The sequence below is a fragment of the Anastrepha obliqua genome, chromosome 3 (assembly GCF_027943255.1).
Source record: "Anastrepha obliqua isolate idAnaObli1 chromosome 3, idAnaObli1_1.0, whole genome shotgun sequence".
Lineage (NCBI taxonomy): Eukaryota > Metazoa > Arthropoda > Insecta > Diptera > Tephritidae > Anastrepha > Anastrepha obliqua.
Window position 1 is genome coordinate 70,517,811 of NC_072894.1, and position 22,677 is coordinate 70,540,487.

Genomic DNA, 22,677 nt, shown 5'->3' on the forward strand with positions numbered 1-22,677 from the left:
ACCACTTGTCCATCGATAACTCGCAAATTTACATAAATTATCCACAAAAACATACTTTCAAACACTCCAAGGTCCGTCCAATTGGATACTCTTAGAGTTCGTCCTTCTGCATTACATACACAATAAAATGAGCACAATGCGAAACTAAGAAAATGTATTTTCATTGAACGGTAGAGAACTTTACCGCCAAATCGCCTACTTTGTTCAAAAACGCACTTGTTGACAAGAGAGATTATGCTTGGGATTTCAATGCTGGTACTATTATCTATGTTAATGCTGCTTAACGAAGTCGTTTACTACTGCACATTTATAACTCTCAACAGTGACATGGGTATGGAGACTTGCGTGCACTCACTGTTTACTTGATGAACACAGATACTTTGTCTTATTTTTCTCTTCCATTCCAGACCCATTCGTTTCACCTTCTTTAATGACTTGCTCTTATAAAATATGCTGGAGATGTGTTTTACTTTTGTAGCTCGAATAATATTTTGCAAACATTGGATCAAAGAAGTCACACCAAACGCATAGGGATCAGAATAAGCGAAGTGTTCCTTCCCTATTCTGATCAAAGTTGTTACTCAATATTATGTTAAATATCTTTAGTTTTGCGAAAATACCAATCTTAGATCTAGCGAACGACAGAGTTTTTGCTAACGGTTTTGAAATCTAAAAATTTGTCATTTGATATCCAAGGGTATCTGCATACTACAGCTAGCATAACACAATAATAATAATTGACGTTTAGTGGCCGAGCTCCTTCTGCTATTTGTGGTGCGCGTTTTGATGGATAAACCTACATTTTTATTCCGTTTCCAAAGGGCAAATGGTTTTATAATTTGGTGCGCAGAGTTTCGAATTCGAGCACTAACGGGCATAAAGCTCTATGATATCATAACTCTATGGCAGTGCTCCAATTTGTGGCGCGCTAATCTCAATAGGCGTCTAAAATATTTTGTGCTTTACTCGTGCCCAATTTTCATAAAAATTACAAAACTTTTTAATCAGAATTTAAAAAAAAATTGCAAATTTATAGCTCATTGAATTTTCCAAACTTGTAGTAGCTCACGTTGTTTTTTGAGATTTATTTTTCTGGTTGTCTTGTGCATTTTCTTCATATAACAAACTTCGAGCAATCCTTAAATAGAAGAAATTGTATAACACCCTTAACCGAACAAATTATAAAAAATGTACGCGAGTTTTTTAACAACTTTAAACTGCCGCAATATTTTATAATATTCAATGAGCTACAAAACAGCATATCCAGAATTTTGCTACAAATTTTGGCGAACAAATTTTAAATATTTAAAACTTAAAACAATTTTACAAATATTTAAATTTTTAAAATTTTATAAAAGTTTGCAACTAAGGTCAAGTTGAAGTATGCATTAAAATATATTTTTATAAAAAATATATGTATTTTTTCATGAACACAGATGCACATTATATTATATTATTATTATATTTTTTTAGTATTCAAATGCGAGTATTAACTAATTAAAATAGTAATAAAACTATCAAATACCTATTCAGCAAATAGTCTTAAGAGCTTTACGCTTAATACCTAGTCGTTGGCAAAGAATTTATAAAGACAAGAAGCTGCAATACTTTTACGTATGTGGTTCGAAGAAAGGACTTCAAGTAGGATATTAAAATTAATTAATTAACTACAAAGTTTTTTTGTTATAGCGAAATCTCCTTCTGTCGTTGTGCTAGCAGAACAAACCTATTTGCAGCTTCTTGTTTTCATTGTTCGTTTTCATCAGTGATTATTTGGTTTTAATTTTCTTACAAGCATCGAACAAGAAATATGAGCTTTAGATGAATATCTGTATCTACTAACTTGTTAAGTATCAAATTCCAACGCACTAACCCAATTTACAGATATCTTCCTTGAACATAAATAATATACATACATACGTAATTAATTATTATTAATTATTCCCACATTCACTCATTTCCCTGCACTTATTATCAGCTATTTTTCTCCATCTTTTCCGTTTTCAGATCCAGATGGCGGCGCTGTAGTGAGTAATGTTATCGGCGGTCCGCCCGGCAGTACGCCACCACCCTACGCGTCCGATGGCAAAATGGCGAATGCCCAAGGTGGGGGCAATGTAGGTGCTGGCGGTGTATTACTCTCCGAATTGCCAGAACCACCGATACCAGTGTCGGAAATTGGTCCAATCCCACCGCCGCCCATGTTCTCCACACCGAGTCCAACCTTGATAGCTGGCCGCGCACATGGGCCGGGTGTGATGAATGATCAAGGCTATCAGGATTATGATTATGATGGTAGGCATTGCGAGATTTATTAAATATAATACATAAAATATATTTCTACAAATGGCATACGATTTGAAGAAAAAGAAAAACGTTTATTTGAAAAATAAGGAATATAAGATTTAATTTTTTTTAATATTTTTTATGCATATGTTACATGCAAGCATCATCAACTGAGTCCGCCTAAAACGTTATTCCTCTAGATTACATTGAAGTTTGGGAAATTTGATTAGTTCAATTTAAAAAAAATGCTGTTATAAAGTCGTTCAAAGTTTTCACTGAACATTTTTTTTTGCAGGTGGTGCTCTCTCATAGAAATTCTACTGTTTTGTAGCCCATAGGACACGAGTGTACTGATAGTTCTTCTCCTTTAATTCGGTTAGGCTTGTTTTTTATTGACAGATATTTTGATACTTTGGTATTCTGCAGTTTACAATTTCAAGAATTTATAACTTTGTTATTTTACGACAACGTTTGTAAACCCAAACATTTTTACGAAACAAAGAAATATACAGACGATTTTAATGCACTTATAAGTTTTGGAAAACTGGTTTTATGTGCGGTTTTAAAAAAATCAACTAATAGTTGAATACTTTTTCATGGTCAAAAAACTTCTTGAAGGTGAAACTTGTAAGAATTATATTAAAAAAAAAACTCAAGGAAGTGATGGAGAAAAAGTATAAATACACTCGTATCCTATGGACTACTTTTTTTATCAGAGATAGTGTTAAATAAATAATATTTTTAATATGCGAGTTGGTCCATATAGCGTTTGGAATGTGAATTATCGATTAAAAAATGGAAAAATGATTTAACATTGATAAGATGGTTAGTTTTTCGCTTGAACAAAGTTGTGAAGTAGAAGTATTAAAAACATTCGGATTCTGCGAAAGTCTTATGATTAGCCAAACGCTGAGGCCAGTTAACCACCCAGAAGCTGCATTTTCACTCTGTTAATTTATTTTTTGTGGTATGCCGTGAAATGTATATCCTACGCTAGCCACCCAGATATAAATGATGGCCATCCATGAAATCGAAATTTATATGTGCGAAAATATACTGAAAAATTGTGGTGACCGTCATGAATGCAAATGGAAGCATTTGCAACGAAATGGTTTGGTTTCCCACGCTTATTGGCAAGGTCTGCTCTTTCTATATAGAAGAAAGTTTATTGGAAAAAATTTTGCGAAAAATTTCATTTATAGCCAAACTAAACGCTAGGTGGGCCACCTCGAACTCGTTGGGAATTTTAATATGGCATTTATTGACTTATAAATCACATAAATTCACTTGACGACATTTTGCTTTTATACTGAAATCAAAGTTATAAGGTTTGCCGTATTTGAGTGAACGTAAAAACGGGAAACATGTGGAATTTGAAAACATTTAAAAATCGAGTGTTTTTCTTACGGTTTCGAACCGTAATTTCTAATCAAAAAAATTGCCGGAACAAATTTATTTATTTTACGTGGGTACAAGGTGGCGCATAATTAATCATCCGTTTTGTTTGTGAATAACTTTTTTACCAAGTAAAAAACAAAATGAATTTGAATGATGGAAATTTGACCTTCACGCGTTCCATTGTTTGTCTGTTTGTATACGACAGGTGTCTAGTTCAGTGGGGTGATTAATTTTGCCCCACCTTATATGTAGGAATTTTGGATGCTTGTTAGCCAAGGAAAATAAATCTTATATGATATTAATTTTCTTGATTTCTTCAAAAAGTCAGCAATTAACCGACATTTTCTGACCAATTATTATTTTTTTAAATTAAAAATGACTTTGGTTTTTTTCGGTGAAAAATAAAAGCTAAGATTTTAGTTTCGTTTTCTTTTTCAACAAAACAAAAATAAAATAAAATATTAATAATTTAATTTTCCCAGTCAAAATGGAAACTTAAAATTTGACTTTTATTAACAGTGAATATGCCTCAGAGACCTCCTACCTGGTCATCGGCATCCCCTTGATAGTTGTTAAAGGGGAACTGCTCAAATTATTTCTCAGGAAAGCACAGAAAAGATGGAGCTCCATTTCTTCATGTGCTATTTCGAAAACCCTTTGGCCCCAATACGATATACGAAAGACTCAGAAAGCCTTTTGGACTCCTCGCCATTCAAGTTCCAAGCTCGTAGCTGTATTTACCGGTCACTGGACGATCGGCACACACACATTGCAGAAGCTGTGGGGACCTTTCAGAGAAGGAGACTGTAGAGAATTTTCTCTGTAAATATCCAGGTTTGGCAGCTAGACGACTAAGGTCACTGGGGGCTCCTTTCTTCGACAGTCTGGGGCAATGCGCCAACCTAAATCTAATCAATCTCTTCCACTATATCAACAGCTTTGGCTGGCTGCAGATATCTGCCTGTTGGAGGTCTCATAATGGTATCAAAACGGCGCTTTAGTGCTACTTGAGGAGTGCCAGACCGGCATTTCAACTATTTCACCTACCTACCTAACAGTAACGGTTAAAATTTCACATTTCGTTTTAAATTTAAACTTTTAAAATTTCAGCTCAATTTTTCCTGTCAAAAATAAAAGCTGAAATTTTAGTTTACTTTTCGATCAAAAATAACAGTTAATTTTTTAGGTTAACAGTAACGGTTAAAATTTCACATTTCGTTTTAAATTTAAACTTTTAAAATTTCAGCTCAATTTTTCCTGTCAAAAATAAAAGCTGAAATTTTAGTTTACTTTTCGATCAAAAATAACAGTTAATTTTTTAGGTTAACAGTAACGGTTAAAATTTCACATTTCGTTTTAAATTTAAACTTTTAAAATTTCAGCTCAATTTTTCCTGTCAAAAATAAAAGCTGAAATTTTAGTTTACTTTTCGATCAAAAATAACAGTGAATTTTTTAGCTGAACTTTTTCAATCAAAAATAGCAGTTAACATTTTCATAACAGCACTTCATGTTTTGATTTAAAAAAAAATATATAAAAAAATACTCCGTTGTTCCCCTTTCAGGCCACCGATGACAGATTTTACATATAATTATTTTCAGTATTAGTTTTTACTCAAAAAAAAAAAAAAAACAAAAATACGAATGACATTTAAACTTTTAATGTTATTTTGCAAAGAGCGGATACATTTTTAAGTTTTACTTTCGACCGCCAAAATAAAAGTCAAATTTTTACTTTTATATTTCAGGGAAAAAATAAAAGCAAGTTTTAAATTTTATATCTGACTGAAAAAACAAAAACCAAAATTTAACAATTTTTTTAACGAAAAGATATAAGACAGACTGTTTTTTTTTTGTTTTTGGTTGTTTTTTGTTATTGACTGAAAACATATCGGTGAAAATATAGGAATTACTTAGTGACTCTTTTGAAAAAAGCGTAACAGTTACGCTACCTACATTTATTACAAATGGTCCTTTGTTCTCTTATCTTTAACCTTTATTATGATTCTTTACCTTACGTTTTGTGAATATCGTTTAATTTATGCTGCACGTTTTTAGTTTAAAAAGTTCTTACCGAAATTCGTGTATATCTGCAGAATTTTTTCTTTCATTCATTTTGTTAAATTTTGCATTTCATTCACTTCTTCCATTGTTTTAATGCCCATTCAATTTTTTTCTTTACTAATTTCATTTACTTCATCGGCCCACACAACTCTAAAGCTCATAAAAAGTGTCATTGTTCCATTTTCATGTCATCAGCTTTAAATGGGCGTCGTTAAAACAATTTTTATTGCGAATTATTTACTTGTGCTAAAGTGTTAATGATGCTCTTGAGGATTCCTTTATGAACAAATCTTGTACTGTATTCATTTTAGCAATACCTATGAGTACACACATACATACAAATTACATTTTATTTTGATTTTCAATCAAATTTCAAACAGCTCGCTTGTCATTTCCAATGCTTGTAGAAATATATACTATATTATTTTAATTTAAATTATCTTTACATGCATATATGAGTAGTTGCATTTGTACAATTATCTATATTTCCCAGATCATGAACCTGACGATGATCAACTAGACTCCGATGAGGAGTATATGTTCCAGTTGCGACAGCAACAACAATCATTACATCCCAATCATGTCGATACACAGCGCGTTGAGGAAATTCCAGCCAAAGAGCCAAAACCAAATGCAGTTCCTCTTAAGTCGGCACTGAAGAAGAAGACCGGCCAAACGTCCACCTCATCACCAGCCACGCCCACACAGGATCACAGTAACGCCAATGGCAATGTACAACAAGGTGGTGGGGGTGGTGGTAGCGGTAGTGGTGGCGCAGCCACATCGGCTAGTCAGCGACCATTGGTAGTGCGCCAGGATGCAACCAACAGTTATTCGCTTAAGTGAGTATTTATAGAAATCATGGCGGGGAGAGGGCATCGAATTGAATATTGAAAAAGTCAATGATTGCAACGCATAACAAATCAGTCCGGGAGAGTAAATTTTACAAATTTATATGCATGCGGCTTACAAATTTCTTTGTTTTTGCGTCAAAAAATGAAATATAAAATCGTGATTTGCGTAACTCCAAAAACGCTTCGTTTTCACTTCTTTTTTATTATTATTGTTATGCATTGAAATCATTACTTTACGTAAAGAATGTTTACACAATTTTGGGTTAAAATATCTTTTCTTACATCGTATGAAAAAAATGTAGGCTTCGAAAAATTCTATTAACTAGAAAAGTAAATGAATGCACTCAAGAAGCAGTCGCATAGTAGAGGTCTCTGGAGATGAGTCGCAAAAGTGTCATGAGCTGCTTACCACTTCTCAGTAAGTTTGAACATGGCTCATGGGGATGCCTGTAAGCACTTTGGGTTTATTCATAGGAAAATTTGTAGTGACAGTAAAAGTAAATTAGCTTGAACTCTGCTCTTTTATGGCTAGTTGCCCCACCACAAGAAAGGGATCCAGGCCTATTGATATATGTATACCGTTATAGCGCACTCTGTAGCTATTCTATCAGCTTTCTATTTCTCATGAATACCTTTGCAATCCGGTATCCAGAGGAACCGAAAGTTATGAGCCTTCGAGCGGTTTAGTCTCTCTATGCACTTCAAGATTAGTACGGCTTTTGCCTTAAATAAAAGAGGCTTGCGTGCAACTTGAATGAGGTGTTGAAGTCGAAATGTCAGAAACATTATCAAAGGTCAATCACACCAGTGTTATGTGCGGTATGCTACCACTAACACTATAAAATTCATCCTCCTCGGCTGATTTCCACCCTGGAATTGCCTGAGCATTTCTTTAAGGAGAAGCCGCGTTTATGTCTATTGACACAATAGGTTCTTGAATCTAGGTTCCACTCCTGTGTGCGTACGAAGACTTTACGTCATGGATATCCACTCCTTCCACTGCCTTCATAAGTGGTTGTGGAGGCAATGAAAAATCGGAAAGTGTGCAATTGTCCTATTCTCACAATATATTGTCTTGTCTTCTGCTTGAGTGATTGAGTCAAGCGTTTCTCTCAGTCAGTGGAGTTGAGCCTTATCATGATTGTAGCCGCGAACGAAGAAAAATAAAACTATGTTTTCTGAGAAGCTATCAGTGGGTGTGGCGCTTAAATGAGAGGTTAGTTTAAAACTTAGCTGCAAAGAAAGAAAACCACTATCCTTCCCCTCTCTTTTTCTTGTATTTTTCTCGTTAAGATAAGGGTAGGAAAGGAAAAGTTCAAAAAAACTAATTTCACATTAACTTTTTAATCAAAACTCAATTATAAAAATAATTTCATAAAATTTTAACCCAAATTGTGAAAACATAAATTTTTTTTTGTAAAAACTTTTGAGCTTACTTTATTTTTAGACTTAATTCACAAAAAAAAGTCGACCTAAATTTAGTTTTCCCAAATGACAGTGATTTTTTGCCCAGTCCATTCCCCATACATTGTTTTTTAATTCCTTATCTGCATTTACATTTTTTTTTGTTTTACTTTTCCCTCTTTGGCTCAAATCTTATAAATATTTTAACAAATATTTGTTCGTTACAAATTTTTGTACTAATATAAAAAACGCAATACCAAACAAACGCTACCCTCCCTGCAAATAAAAATAAACTTGCATAATTTTATTCACTATATTTTCTTCTTTTCTTTCTTTTTCCTACTTATTTTCACTTGCAAACAAAAAAAAAATAAAAAAAATAAAAACAATTAAAATGAATGCAAAACGATATCGAATCGAACAAAAACCAAAAAATAAAAATGAAACAAAAATCGGTATAAACCGCATTTGTTGTTTTGTATTCGTACTATCCCCGAATTAGGCCAATACTACGACCACGGATTAGAATATGGTAATAATTTAGATTCTTTTTATCAATTTGAATGGTTTTTTGTGTGTATTTACTTTCTTACTTACTCTGTCTATCTATCGCTGTCCACCAATATCAGTCGCACACAAAACAAAGTCAATCCACAAAAATAAACAAATTAAAAAGTATTTAATTTTTTCCATAAATATTATATTTACCTATAAAGTAACACGTGCATTTTTCCAAAGCTAACTCCTTTATGACTTTTATTTCATTTTTATTTGTTTATTAGCAGTATTGAAAAAAAAAAAACAACCAATACCCAGCCCTACGTCCTTGTTTCCATACAAATATCCCTTCACATTTATTGAACCCTTCATTTTTCGCTAGAAATCATTCCACTTGTATGTACCTAACTCTACGTGTATGTGTGTAGACTAGCGAAGTCACTTTGCCAATTGTTACTACACTTGCACTTGAATGTATTAAAAGCATGCCCAAATAAATGTTTTATTGATTTTTTTTTTTGCCTAACGTACATTTCATTTGCTTTAGTATGCATGTAAAATATAGCTGATTGCGGCGCGTGCAGCGGTAGTTTTTCCACCTAGGTGAAAATTCGTTTTAGATGACTAAAAAAATGATAGCTGTTAATGGGCCTAATGTAGTATCTAATGCAGCAGTAAAGCGATGGCTTCTACGATTCCGTTCTAGTAGGATATTCGAAATTGTCATTACATTCATATAAAACTGCAAGTCAGACCAGCATGTGAATGTGAGCGCCACTCAGGAAATAAGAATTTGTCAGAACACTAACTATTTGGAATAATTTGCATCGTTGAAATAAACCGAAAAATTATCCAGACCTTTCTAAATACTTCGCCTAATTGTATATTTACATATTTATGCATTTGCATATTTCTCCGAAAAGCCAACGGGGTAACGACAAACAGCTATTTTAAAGGCTTAGTTACGCACTGAGTGCAGTGTATGACCTGTTAAAGAATACTAAATGGTGAAACTGCACCTAAATGTAAAGTATAACCGATTTTGGGTATTCTTTTTGCAGGTCGAATGCAAAAGAATGCAGCAAATGTGCGTGAGTGAAGTGCACTTCAAACATAAGTAATCAATCACGGATTTGACGGGCGTTATTTAAATCAATCTTTATAGAGCAGTTTTTATAAGACTTTACATGTTGTGCAGACTTTTTATGTTTTTATTTCTAAAAATAAAACATGAAAAATATTGACTTGAATTCACAAATTTTCTTGATTTGCTTATTTATGACCATGATTCAATAAAAAAGGATTGCTCAGTAAGCAGCTTTCCCATTTCCTCGTGTCAAATCGGCTCCCTTAGTAAGACACTCAGTTGCTAACTATAGAAATTTTTATCAAAAGAGAAAGAAAAGTAAAATTTGTAGTAAAAAAATTTTGCTTTGAAAAGGGTTTTTAAGCACAAGAACTTGCTCGGTATGTCTATAACTAAGACGATATGGAAAACTTCCTGACATACAGCTTAAATCAGAATATGAAAGCGCATCTTTTGGGGGCAATGAACTTGAAAGATGGACTTATAGGTTGGGAAAGTACTTACTAGGTTATTTTAAAAATACATAAGTTACCAACAAGAGCTCATTTAGCAATATGTAATTAATCACAGATTCCGGATGGCAAATGCTTTTTATGAGGAGCTTTTTTATGGCAGAAATACACTCGGAGGTTTGCCGTTGCCCGCCGAAGAGCGACCGCTATTACAAGCAACATTTCCTATCGTTTGGTGTTTCAGGCCCGGGGCTTTGAATCCTTGCACTTCCAAATGGTAGTCACGCAGCAAGCTATTCGGCAACGGCAGCTGCCGTCGATATAATAACAATTAGTTTAAATAAAAGCAGGTAGTTTGTTAAGTATTTATGAATGTAAGAATATTCTTGAAAATTATAATTGGCTACATTTAAAGGCATTGAAATTGTGAATGGTGCAACTAATTACAAAAATAATGTCTTTCTTTTTCTCCGAACTAATAAATTTTGTATTAATTAAAGGTAAACTTCTTTCAAAATTTTGTGGGCTGCAATATAACTTTCTTCCAATTTTTTCTTTTTCTTTAATCTGTAAGTAATGATGCGCAAAAAAATTCGTCCACCCTAATGGGCATACCATACATTTTCTTTCAACGAAAATGTTTTGATGGAAATTGCATTATCCTTTATTGGCATGATGCCGAACTATTTGTATCACAACAAAAGATGCACAGACCAGTTTAATATTATATTTCAAATTATTTGCAACATTTCACAAGCACACATACATAAATACATATGTACACAAATATAAAATTGAAATTATGGTGAACTCTGCAAGCTTGCAATCAAAATAAAGAAACAATTCAAATCTAAGCCTAAGCGCTTATGTACTCTTATGTATGTAACGGATATTAAGTTTTTATTCGATTTTTTAAACATATGTATGTTTATGTTCTTAGTATAAAGAATTATAATGTAAAGAATTTTTAAATGGATCACACGAAAATGAATTATGAGGAAAAAATAAATTCTGGTGTGATTCATTTTCTTCAAATGCTGAAAGAATTACAACAACAGATGCCTGGTTTTGCAATTGCAATATGCTGCGAGCGTTACGAAACTCACTTATTAAGCATATTTCGTTCTTTCGATAAGAATAAATATACTCGGAGGCGCAAAACTAATCACCCAGTCAGAAGATTTATAATTTTCGCCATACATCAATCACAAGTGACACTTGTGAACTGGACTGTTAGAGTATACAAACAGACAAGCAAAGGAACACGTAAAAAGACTTATTCAAAAACAAAATTGGATAACTAATTTTGCTCCACTAATATCTACATGAATATAAATGGATGTGGCACATGTTGCGTGTTAGCCCATTCGAGACAGCACTTATGTTTAGAGACCATCCCCAGAATTCAAATTTCAAAAAGTGTTTGCAATAAAAATGAATCGCTTTGTAACTTTCTTTGTACAAATAAGATGATTGCACGCCGTGTGTGTAGGTAGCTTCTCTGAATATTTTAATTGCGAGGGATGGATTTTATATGAAATCCTTATTAAATTGAATAATATTCATCCAATCAACAACAATCCAAAAATAGTCAGTTAACATGAAATCCAAATTTTAAGTTCATAATTTTATTTATTCTCTATTATTATATTATTATATATATATATTACAAGGTGAAGTCCAAAATAAACAAGACCCGCGTCACAAAAAATATAAAGTTATTGAGTCTAAAGTGTCAGTATGTTTGTGTCATCGGTACAAAACTAAGTTTCGAACAAAGACTAATATCAAATTTTGTTTTAAAATCGGTAAAATGTTTACCGAAACATTTAAATTGATGAAAAAAGTTTATAGCGATGATTGTCTATCCCGTGCTAGAGTTCACGAGTGATTTACACGTTTCAGAGTTGGTTGGGAGAACATCGGTAAATGGCAATGAACAAAATCAGTAACCACCGAAAACTCCATCGAAATTCTTCGTAAATTTATCACAAATGAACCGAAGTCATCGTTGAAATTCATGGAATCTGAGTTGAATATCTCCAAAACATCGATTTATCGCATTTTAACTGATTATTTGGGATTACAAAAGGTCTGTGCACGTCTCATTCCGCACAAGTAGCTGGGGACCAAAAATTGCTCAGAATTCAACATTCGAAAGACCTAATTAAAGAGAGGAGAGGCCATCCAAAAGGCTTGTATGTACCTGAAGGACATTCCGATCAATGACCTGCAACACTCTTTCGAAAAGCATTTAGATTAGACAAAACAGTGTATCGAGGCCAGAGAGGACTATTTTGAATAAATAAACTCGAAGTTATCAGAACAAAGCTCGTGCCGGTTGTATTTTAACTCAGTTTTGTTTATTTTGGACTTGCATTGTATTATTTCAAGATCATTTCGCCGTACTTGTTTGTCTCACATATAGTCATAGAGAAAAGTTTATCATCAGATAAGAGTTCAAAAAGTTGTTCGGATCAAATCTTTTAGGTACTTTTTGGAGACCGGGCTTGCTCAGAAAAAAATTTTTTTTTAATCACCGTCATTCGCGCTTCTCTCAGTATCTTCACTAACTTCAGTTTCACGTTCTTCAAATTTCGCTTTCACTTTCATCTTCTTTAAAATCTTACCAATCGTTATCTCAAAAATATCATGAAATGCATCATCGAACTGTTCTGTATTCATATTCATTTCCTTCTCATATTCCGAATCACTATCACTAAACATACATATGACACTTCGGTTCTTTTTTATCTTTTCTGCAAACTACAGCACTTTCAATATCACTGCTCATTTTCTGCCAAACCTGATGACTTTGGCTTTGGGTCTCTCCTTTTAGGGGTTAAATAGAAACTATGTAACATTAAATATTATCTTAACACACTTCTAAGATAATTTTTATGTTCATAGAGTCTTGTCCCCACGCCTGCTTTATCCAGACAGACTGATAATTGCAAATCAATATCATTGCACACACGGTGTGCTGTCCGTCTCGAGTGGGTTAACTCACCTTAACTTTTTATTCGACTTCAATATCATTCGCTACGTTGAGAGCTATTAAATTTTTTACTTTACGTAACCATTACGTCCTTAAATTTGATGTATAATGTAAATTTATGGAAGAAGATCCCACAGCACTTAATTTCACACACACACACATACAGCCATTTATTTAATAACTTAAGCATTTAAGGGGAAAATGCATTACCACATCAAATATACATACAAAAGTACAACGTGCAGTTGATGGGACCTTTTTATATGGTAACTTACCTGTTTGCCGCGACGTCTGTCCTGTTAATAAATATCCTGTTGCATTTTTAACTTTCAGCCTTCTTAGAAAGTTTAGTCTATATTTATGTATATATCTATATGTTTTGTATAAGAAGTTTTTTTATGGAGGTGCGCTATTGCTTACCGTAGAGTGACCATTTTGGAAAATACAAAAACAAAGTGGTTTTCGAATACGTGCCCAACCGAATTGTAGCCACGCGCAAATCCATTCTGCTATGGCGCCCGGTAATTTTACTGGTGTATAAATGAGTACATTGGAGTTGTAATTTTTCATTACCTTCTCTGATACGAAATGAGCGAAAGCTGTGAAAGCCTATGTGTACATGTAAATCTACTTAAAAAATGCTACAAAAAATGTTTCACTGCTTGCTGTGGCATAACATTTTTTACGCCTTGCGCATTTCCCTTTTTTGTGTGATCGTAATTTTTCTGACTTTAACTCTCGCAATTTCTGTTTAATTTTGCTTATGTTATTTAATGTGTACTGGTAATTGTATGTAAATATGTACGCAAATAAATTGTAAATCACAAAAGTTGGAATGCATTAGTGTTAGATTGAATTAAAGCACCCGTACATTTTGAATCATACTTTTTACTACTGGTGCCGTTAGCATCTGACTGACCAATGATTATTCATTTTTTAAACCATAAACCAAAAGTTATATCTACCCCATATATACGTACAACAGTTTCTAGTTGGCAAACAATGGCAGGCAGGTCATTAACTTTGTGTACGAGGGTAAAAGGCAGCTTCTGTAAATTTGGCTTACACTCTTACATATATGGTATACATAGCCTAACGTTAGCAAGAGTAGGAAAGAAATTATTATGTAAAAAGAATGGCAGTATTCAGCCCCTTTTTTCAATACATTGAGGATTTTGACTCTACTGTAGTATCAGAGATTTTTTTATTAATTTGCGAACATAGTAACGAATCCCCGTATTTATATTATATTAGTTTTACTTTTTCAATCAGAAGGTTGCATAACGGATGACTACCAGCCAGCTTTGCTAAGAATGTACAAATAATTTAAGTGGCTATATGAAGTCAGGAGCCCGAAGGAAAGTATTTGCCAATAACCTTTTCCTGGAGAAACATTTCACTGCCTCAATGTGCATTCGGTTACATCCTTTTATTAAGGTTATACAGTAACTTTTGTGGCAGCACAGTGACTTGCCCTGATAACCATGACACAAACTCTCACATTTATATACCATACATTAAATTCAAAGAAATTGTGTGCAGAGATAATCTTCGTGCATAACTCTATAATATATAAAAATTAAATAAAATAAAAATACCTATACAAATTACAGACACTCAGAGACAAAACTGACTTGCTCTTAATCAGGAGACATTTCGTTGTCTAATTAAAAAATATTTTTCGTTAACTTCTAATGCTTCACTTACTTCGGCAGTCACCATCAACAAGTGCATTTGTGCGTGGGACTCCATATCTGTTGAGGGCATAAATCACTGAAATAAACTGCTCGAATCACTGAAATAAGCTGTTCGATAATAGAAAACTTCCAGCGTATTTTTACACTGAGAAATCTACTCATAAAAACTATCTAAGTTCCAAAAATTCGATGCACTATCAGCCGTCCGTTCTTCTTAAATGGTGATCAAATTGAGAAGGTTGACACCTTTACCTACTTGTGTGGTATCATTGCCACTGAAGACAATGTGAAACAAGACGTTATCGCCAGAATAAATAAAGCGAACGGCGCGTATGCGAGCTATCTGGTTTTCGAGCATCCTCGGCGTACATACAAAATTACGGATCTTTAAGACAAATGTGCTATCAATACTCTTGTATGGATCGGAAACCTGGCTCACAATAATTGGATCGAAAAAAAATTGAAAGCTGTGTGAACAGATATTTACGAAGGATATTGAAGATCTGGTGGCCCAACACCATACGTAACGACGATCTATACGTGAGGTGCAAAATCCAGCCGGTAGCTCACATAATAAAACTGCGAAAGGGGAGGTGGATTGGGCATACGCTTCGCAAGGACGCAAATAAAATATGTCGTCAAGCACTGTATTGGAATCCACAATATGCTCGCAAGGTTGGCCGTCCAAAAATATCTTGGACGAGTACTGTTCAGAAGGTAGTTGAAAAATCAGAAAAAACTTGGAAGGAAATCAAGCTTCTTGCAAAAAATAGAATCAGATGGAGGTGTTTTACTGAGGCCCTATGCTGCAGTGCGAGAAACAGGAACCGATGATGATGCTGATGATGAAGTTCCGAGGTGGTAAAAATCTGTGGGATCTCCTATTTATAGAAGAACATTGATAATGTACCTATGGCTTGAACTAAAATTCCATGTGTGTATTTGTGGCTCTTTTTGTTCGCAATTTGTTTTTTTTTTTGTTTTGCCGTGCAATATTTATTATTATACTTACGTCGGGGAAACTACTAAATTAAACTTTTTGACTCCATAGCGTATCGTTCGTTCAGCGCGTTACGAGTGCAAATGCTGAGATTTCCTTATTATTATGCATGCACGTGCTGTATGCTTTTGTGTGTAAAACATTAATACAACAACGAATTTCAGCAACAGATTCACAAAATTTTATGGTTTCCGCACACTTGCATGCTCTCATGCACAATAATACATGTATGTGCTTTTCATTTTATCTTCGCTTTTCACCGCATTTCATATTAAAGCGCGAATAATTTTACTGCAGGGCCCTTGTACTTGTATGTATGAGTACCTACATTAAAGGGTCTGAACCGAAAAAAAATTTAGTTTTTCCCGGCAAATCGTAAAATCTGGTATGTTCGAGGTAGGGTTTTTAGATACAGATACTGCGAGTCTTGGTCTGTTAGCTCCTCAGGGTACGTGCCAACGTACATATAAAAACTAATTGATACAGTAATATTAGAACGCCTTGATGTTTAGAAATTAGAGGAGGAGCTCGGTCGGCCAAACATTGAAACTAGGATGTACGCGCAAAATTTAATATATACGTGGTGCAAAATTAATCATCCCATGGTGTTTTTCTATTACTTTATTATTTTGAGTGACCTTTACTTTGACGCTTACACCCTCCATTATTTGTATTTTTGTATACTGCAGCTGTATGCTTCAAAGGTTTACAATGTGATTTCGGTACGACGCCATTTGCAAATATTATAAATCTTCCAATGAGGCGATAAACTTTACGCCACATTGTATGTATGTACTTAGTTCTGCCATCAGTTCGGTTACAAGTTAAGTCCGTTATATAAGCAGATATGAAATTATAATAGTTTTTTTAATGAAGTTAATTTTATTTAACCTTGTAAATAATAAAGAAAAAATTTACATTTTCATTCGTAATCGTCACCATTTGATTTTACACAAGCCTTCAAACGATAAGGTCATTCAGCTGTTGCAGCACGCACGGTTTCCATGGATATTGACGTCGCTGCTCGAACCAAAGTTTGTTTGAGACTCACCAAATTTCTGTGAGACCTTTGGCAGGCCATGCTCTCCAATTCTGACCACAAACAGTAGCCCAATGGATTCAGACCTAGGGTTCCAGACGGCCAATCTTCTGCGGCTATGAACCCATGAATGTTGTTTTTAACCACTGCTGGGTGGGTTTGCCGTATGGGCTGGAGCGCAATCTTGCTGGAAGATCCAACGCTCTCCACTGAAAAGGTTACTGCTTAACTGCTCCACCACGCCTTATAAGACACCCTCCTAGTACACTTTTACCCCCATCTTAACCTCTTTTTTCGCAGAAATGAAGAGATGTAACGCCTTTACAAGACACTTCTCACCAAACTATTACGGAGGCTGGTCGGTGGCCACACTAAACCCTTGGAACAACATTTTTGCGTCTTTAGAAGTTTTAGCATAGCTTTTGTCGTTTTGCTTATTAAAAATTCCTTCAAGAGTGAAAATTATCTGATCTGTGAAAATAATATTTTTATGGTCGTTAACCGCGTGCCACCGGAGAAGCTGCTTGCATCTGTCGAGTCTAATTTTCTTCAAGCGCATGCTGACCAGTTAAGCAACGAAAGGCTTTCATGTGGGTATTATGTCTAATTAGTCTTGACATGGATCTGGTCGATACATTCATTTCCCTGGACATGATTTTCTGCTTTCTAAGGGAATTTCTGAGAATTATTTCTCGAACGATTTTTATGGCTGCACAGGTTCGAACGATGCGAGGACGACCACTTCTTTTTCAGTCCGTCACTTCAGACGTTTGAGAAAAACGATTGACCGTACGGTAAACAAACATTCTCGAAATATAAAGTTTTTTTAAGAATTCGTAAATCTCATTTGCACTTTTACCACATCTATGTATGTATGTAATGCAATCACTAGAATGCTATTTCCCTTAGCTCCCACCTCTTTTGTTAACGAGCGAAATTTGCCACATGCATACGAACAAAAGGAAAAATAATGGAACTTTTATCTGCGAATTTGTTTTCGCCGTATGCATTGTAAAATTTGTCACAGAATTTATAGTAAGACTAAGTACTTTGCCGTGAGATAGATGCAAAATTTCACGCATATTTCACGGCAATGCAGTTTGTATAAATTTTCATTCCACCTTCCATTTCACGTGAAACGCATACTAAGTGCTATATATGTATATACCTTGGCGCGTACACCCTTTTTGGGTGTTTGGCCGAGCTCCTCCTCCTATTTGAGGCGCGCGTCTTGATGTTGTTCCACATATGGAGAGACCTACAGTATCAAGCCGACTCCGAATAGCAGATGTTTTCTATGAGAAGCTTTTTCGTGGCAGAAATACTCTCGGAGGTTTGCCTTTGCCTGCCGAGGGGTGACCGCTATTAGAAAAAATTGTTTCTTCATTTTGGTGTTTCACCGAGATTCGAACCTACATACTCTCTGAACTCCGAATGGTAGTCACACACCAACCCATTCGGCTATGGTAGCCGCCTATGGTTTAAACTAAAATACAATGGACTATAATATAAAACTACATAGCCAAAAAAATTCCGAAAAACTTCCCGGTTAAAGGTTTGGAAAATTTTGATGAAATCTTGTACAAAGTTTGAAACTGTGCGCTACATGGATTTTGTTGTAGTATAAACTATCATTATAAAGTAATACTGGTTTATAATTTTGATGGTGTAGCGAAATAAATTGTCTTTCTGTCAGAAATGTCTTTACTCAGCTCTTGATCAGTAACACTGTTGATTTTTTAGTCGTCTATCAGCTTGTGTAACACAAATCTGACTTGAGCTGGGAAAATACCTAAGACTGTTCGAAATGCGATACACTTTTGAATGAAAAATCTCTAGTTCCTTTTCAAAGGCTTCCGCAGACGATTTTTTGTATTATTTTTGATGGAATCATCACTCTTTGATATTTTATAAAAATAATTCACATTGTGAGACTAGTCGACCTCCTCTCTTTGTCATCACTAAGCCTTGCTCTAGCACATTGAAACCGCATGAGCCACACGTAAGTTTGCTTATGGTATAAACAGTCGACACCGTACAATTTTTGAAACATTTAACACCTTTCGATAAGATTCTATACTATACGGTAAGTTTAATACAAAAGCGAATTGCAATTCTTTGTTTGAAAATCATTTTCCGAGTGCAGTACAAAACATACCAACAAAGATGAGGCAATGTAGGCTGTAGTTATTTACATACCAACGTCATAGTTATTTCACAGTAGCGTAACACTGGACTAGTATAGCGATTTTAAAAATGTTCCAGGAGATGACGGCTTAACACGTTGAGCGCGGCGCCGATATTTCTGACTTTTTCTCTCGGCCGGCTGAAAACGGCCGCTCGAAAATGTAATATTATCAGCGATCAATTCTCTGTTCCTCTCTACCGGACAAAAAATATCAGACAATTGGTAAATTGACTGACACAGCGAGTAGATTAACAAATTCCACTTCGAGAAAGAAGAATTGACTATATTCATTCATTGCCTTTTAATCTTAATACTGTTGGTTCCACGATAAATGTAACGACGGTCCCCAGAAACTGGAGACGGCCACGTGGGAACTGGGGTCGCGCTGAACGTGTTAAGCAGTAATTAGTTGTGCCCTAGGCATAACCTTACCAGTAACCATAGCCGCAACATTCAATCACATTTTGACAGATAATTTTCCATTAAGTCTATTCATTTTTCGTCGTTCATTTTTAATATTCAAATTTTTATCGCAAATATCGAAACAAATGTAAAGTATTTCACAGCTGTTTACGGTTACCGGGGAAAACCAAAATTTAATACAAAAATACGGCTACTACGGTTATGGTTACGGTGCTAGGGTACGGTCCTACTAAGCGCAGCTTTAAGTTCTTTGACCTATAACAACTTCGGTTTTCGAAGACAAGTAATTGATTTATGTGCATATCGAACAGTAAACAGTTTTTTTTGAATCATGATATCTTGGACTAAGTAATAAAAAGTACTATTTTTGTGCCAAATAATTCTCCTAATATTGTTTTTATAATTATTATTGTAATTTTCCTATATATATATATGTATATATATATCTTTATATATATGTATATATTGTACATGTTTTTTTTGTTGTTTTTTTTTCTTTCATTTTACTTTTATGTGTATGTAAAGTTGTGAGGAGGAGGATGGTTCCATGTGTAGAAGTCCACGCAAGTGGGGAAAGTTACTGATCGCCATTCACTTGGGAATGGCCAGGACGATTCTTCTGCATATGGTTCAAGCAGCTCACAACGGCCGGGATTAGCCCACGTATCCTCTGGGTAGCTTCCGAACATCCGTTCGGGAGTGAGCTAACGTGAGAAGGCGAAACATTCCAGGATAGCTGGTTGTGCGTTGGGTTTGGGACCCGCCACTTAAAAATCGCCCCCAATGAAAAGTTTTAAAAAGCCTCGGATGAGACCTCCCTATACTGATGACGACCCCTGCAAACGAACTAAGGATTATGATTTGAGGGCATGCACCTGGAATGTCCGGTCCCTTAATGGGGAAGGTGCCTCTGCCCGGCTGGTTGATGTCCTCGTGAGAGTAAAGGCTGACATCACTGCCATCCAAGAGATGCGATGGACGGGGCAAGGAAAGAAAACCATGGGACCTTGCGACGTCTACTACAGCTGCCATGTAAAGGAGCGCAAATTCGGTGTCGGATTTGTTGTGGGAGAGAGACTTCGTCGCCAAGTACTGTCGTTCACTCCGGTGGACGAGCGTCTCGCAACAATCCGCATCAAAGCCCGTTTCTTCAACATATCGCTAATTTGCGCCCACGCCCCGACGGAAGAGAAGGACGATGCGACCAAAGATTCCTTCTATGAGCGCCTGGAACGTTCCTATGAGCGCTGCCCCCGCCACGACATAAAAATCGTGCTTGGCGACTTCAACGCCAGGGTGGGCAAGGAGGGAATTTTTGGTCCCACAGTCGGAAAATTCAGCCTGCACAACGAAACATCCGGTAACGGACAGAGGCTGATCGACTTCGCCGGGGCCCGAAACATGGTAGTCTGCAGCACCAGATTCCAGCATAAGAAGATTCACCAAGCCACCTGGCTGTCTCCTGATCGAAAAACGCGAAACCAGATCGATCATGTTGTGATAGATGGAAGACACGCTTCTAGTGTATTAGATGTACGTACGATCCGAGGACCCAACATCGACTCGGATCATTACCTTGTTGCAGCCAAACTGCGCACCCGCCTCTGTGCAGCAAAAAACGTACATCTACCTACGCAAAGAATGTTCGACATCGAAAAGCTGCAATCACAACAGACAGCCAGAAGATTCGCCACTCGACTCTCACTCCTGCTCTCGGAGAGCACTGCCCAACAACCCGGCATGCGCGAGCAATGGAGCAACATTTCTCGTTCCCTACGTACCGCCGCCGAAGAAGAAATCGGATTCCGGCGAGCCCGAAAAAACAATTGGTACGACGAGGAATGTCATGCTGCCGCAGAAAGAAAGGATGCCGCCTATAGAGCCACGCTGCGATCGGGCGCAACGCGAGCCATGTGGGATCGCTACAGAGAGCTGAAAAAGGAAGAGAGACGTATTATCCGAAAGAAGAAACGAGAGGCCGAAATACGTGAGTGCGAAGAGCTTGAGATGCTGGCCAACAGGAACAACGCCCGAAAATTCTACCAGAAAGTTCGGCGGCTTACAGAAGGTTTCAAGACCGGGGCGTTTTCCTGTAAGAACAAAGACGGCGAACTGGTGACTGACGTACAGAGCAATCTTAGATTATGGAGGGAACACTTCTCGAACCTATTAAACAGTGACAGCTGCGCATGTCACCGAGAAAGTGAAGATCCCGATACCCCAATCGTTGACGACGGAATTGTCGTTCCGCTACCCGATCATGACGAGGTGAGAATAGCGATAACGCGGCTAAAGAACAACAAAGCCGCGGGCGCCGACGGACTGCCGGCTGAGCTATTCAAACATGGCGGCGAGGAGCTGGTAAGGTGCATGCATCAGCTCCTATGCAAAATATGGTCGGATGAAAGCATGCCTGCCGATTGGAATTTAAGTGTGCTCTGCCCAATCCATAAGAAGGGCGATCCTGCAATTTGTGCCAATTACCGCGGGATTAGTCTTCTAAATATCGCCTATAAGGTTCTAGCGAGCGTATTGTGTGAAAGGCTGAAGCCCACCGTCAACCAACTGATTGGACCTTATCAGTGTGGCTTCAGACCTGGAAAGTCTACCATCGACCAAATATTCACAATACGCCAAATCTTGGAAAAGACCCATGAAAGAAGAATCGACACGCACCATCTTTTCGTCGACTTCAAAGCTGCATTCGACAGTACGGAAAGGAGTTACCTGTATGCCGCGATGTCTGAATTTGGTATCCCCGCAAAACTAATACGGCTATGTAGGATGACGTTGCTCAACACCAGCAGCGCCGTCAGAATTGGGAAGGACCTCTCCGAGCCGTTTGATACCAAACGAGGTTTCAGACAGGGTGACTCGCTGTCGTGTGACTTCTTTAACCTGATGTTGGAGAGCATCGTACGAGCCGCAGAACTTAATCGCTCAGGCACAATTTTTTATAAGAGCGTACAATTGTTGGCGTATGCCGATGATATTGACATCATCGGCCTTAACAACCGCGCTGTTAGTTCTGCCTTCTCCAAACTGGATAAAGAGGCAAAGCGAATGGGTTTGGTGGTGAACGAGGACAAAACGAAGTACCTCCTGTCTTCAAACAAACAGTCGGAGCACTCGCGTATCGGCACCCACGTCACTGTAGACAGTTATAATTTCGAGGTTGTAAAAGACTTCGTCTATTTAGGAACCAGCATTAACACCGATAACAATGTCAGCCTTGAAATCCAACGTAGAATCTCTCTTGCCAACAAGTGCTACTTTGGACTAAGTAGGCA

The 22,677-nt window shown here is 36.4% G+C and overlaps 1 protein-coding gene across 2 annotated transcripts in view; it reads left to right on the top strand.

Moving 5' to 3' along the window:
- Nucleotides 1–22,677, top strand: part of LOC129243000 (phosphatase and actin regulator 4-like) — a 40,625-nt gene that overhangs the window by 3,033 nt on the left and 14,915 nt on the right. For both annotated transcript variants that reach the window (XM_054880004.1, XM_054880005.1), the window contains exons 2-3: nt 2,008–2,295; nt 6,241–6,589. In XM_054880004.1, the coding sequence (XP_054735979.1) occupies nt 2,008–2,295; nt 6,241–6,589 (637 nt within the window). The remainder of the gene's footprint in view (nt 1–2,007; nt 2,296–6,240; nt 6,590–22,677) is intronic.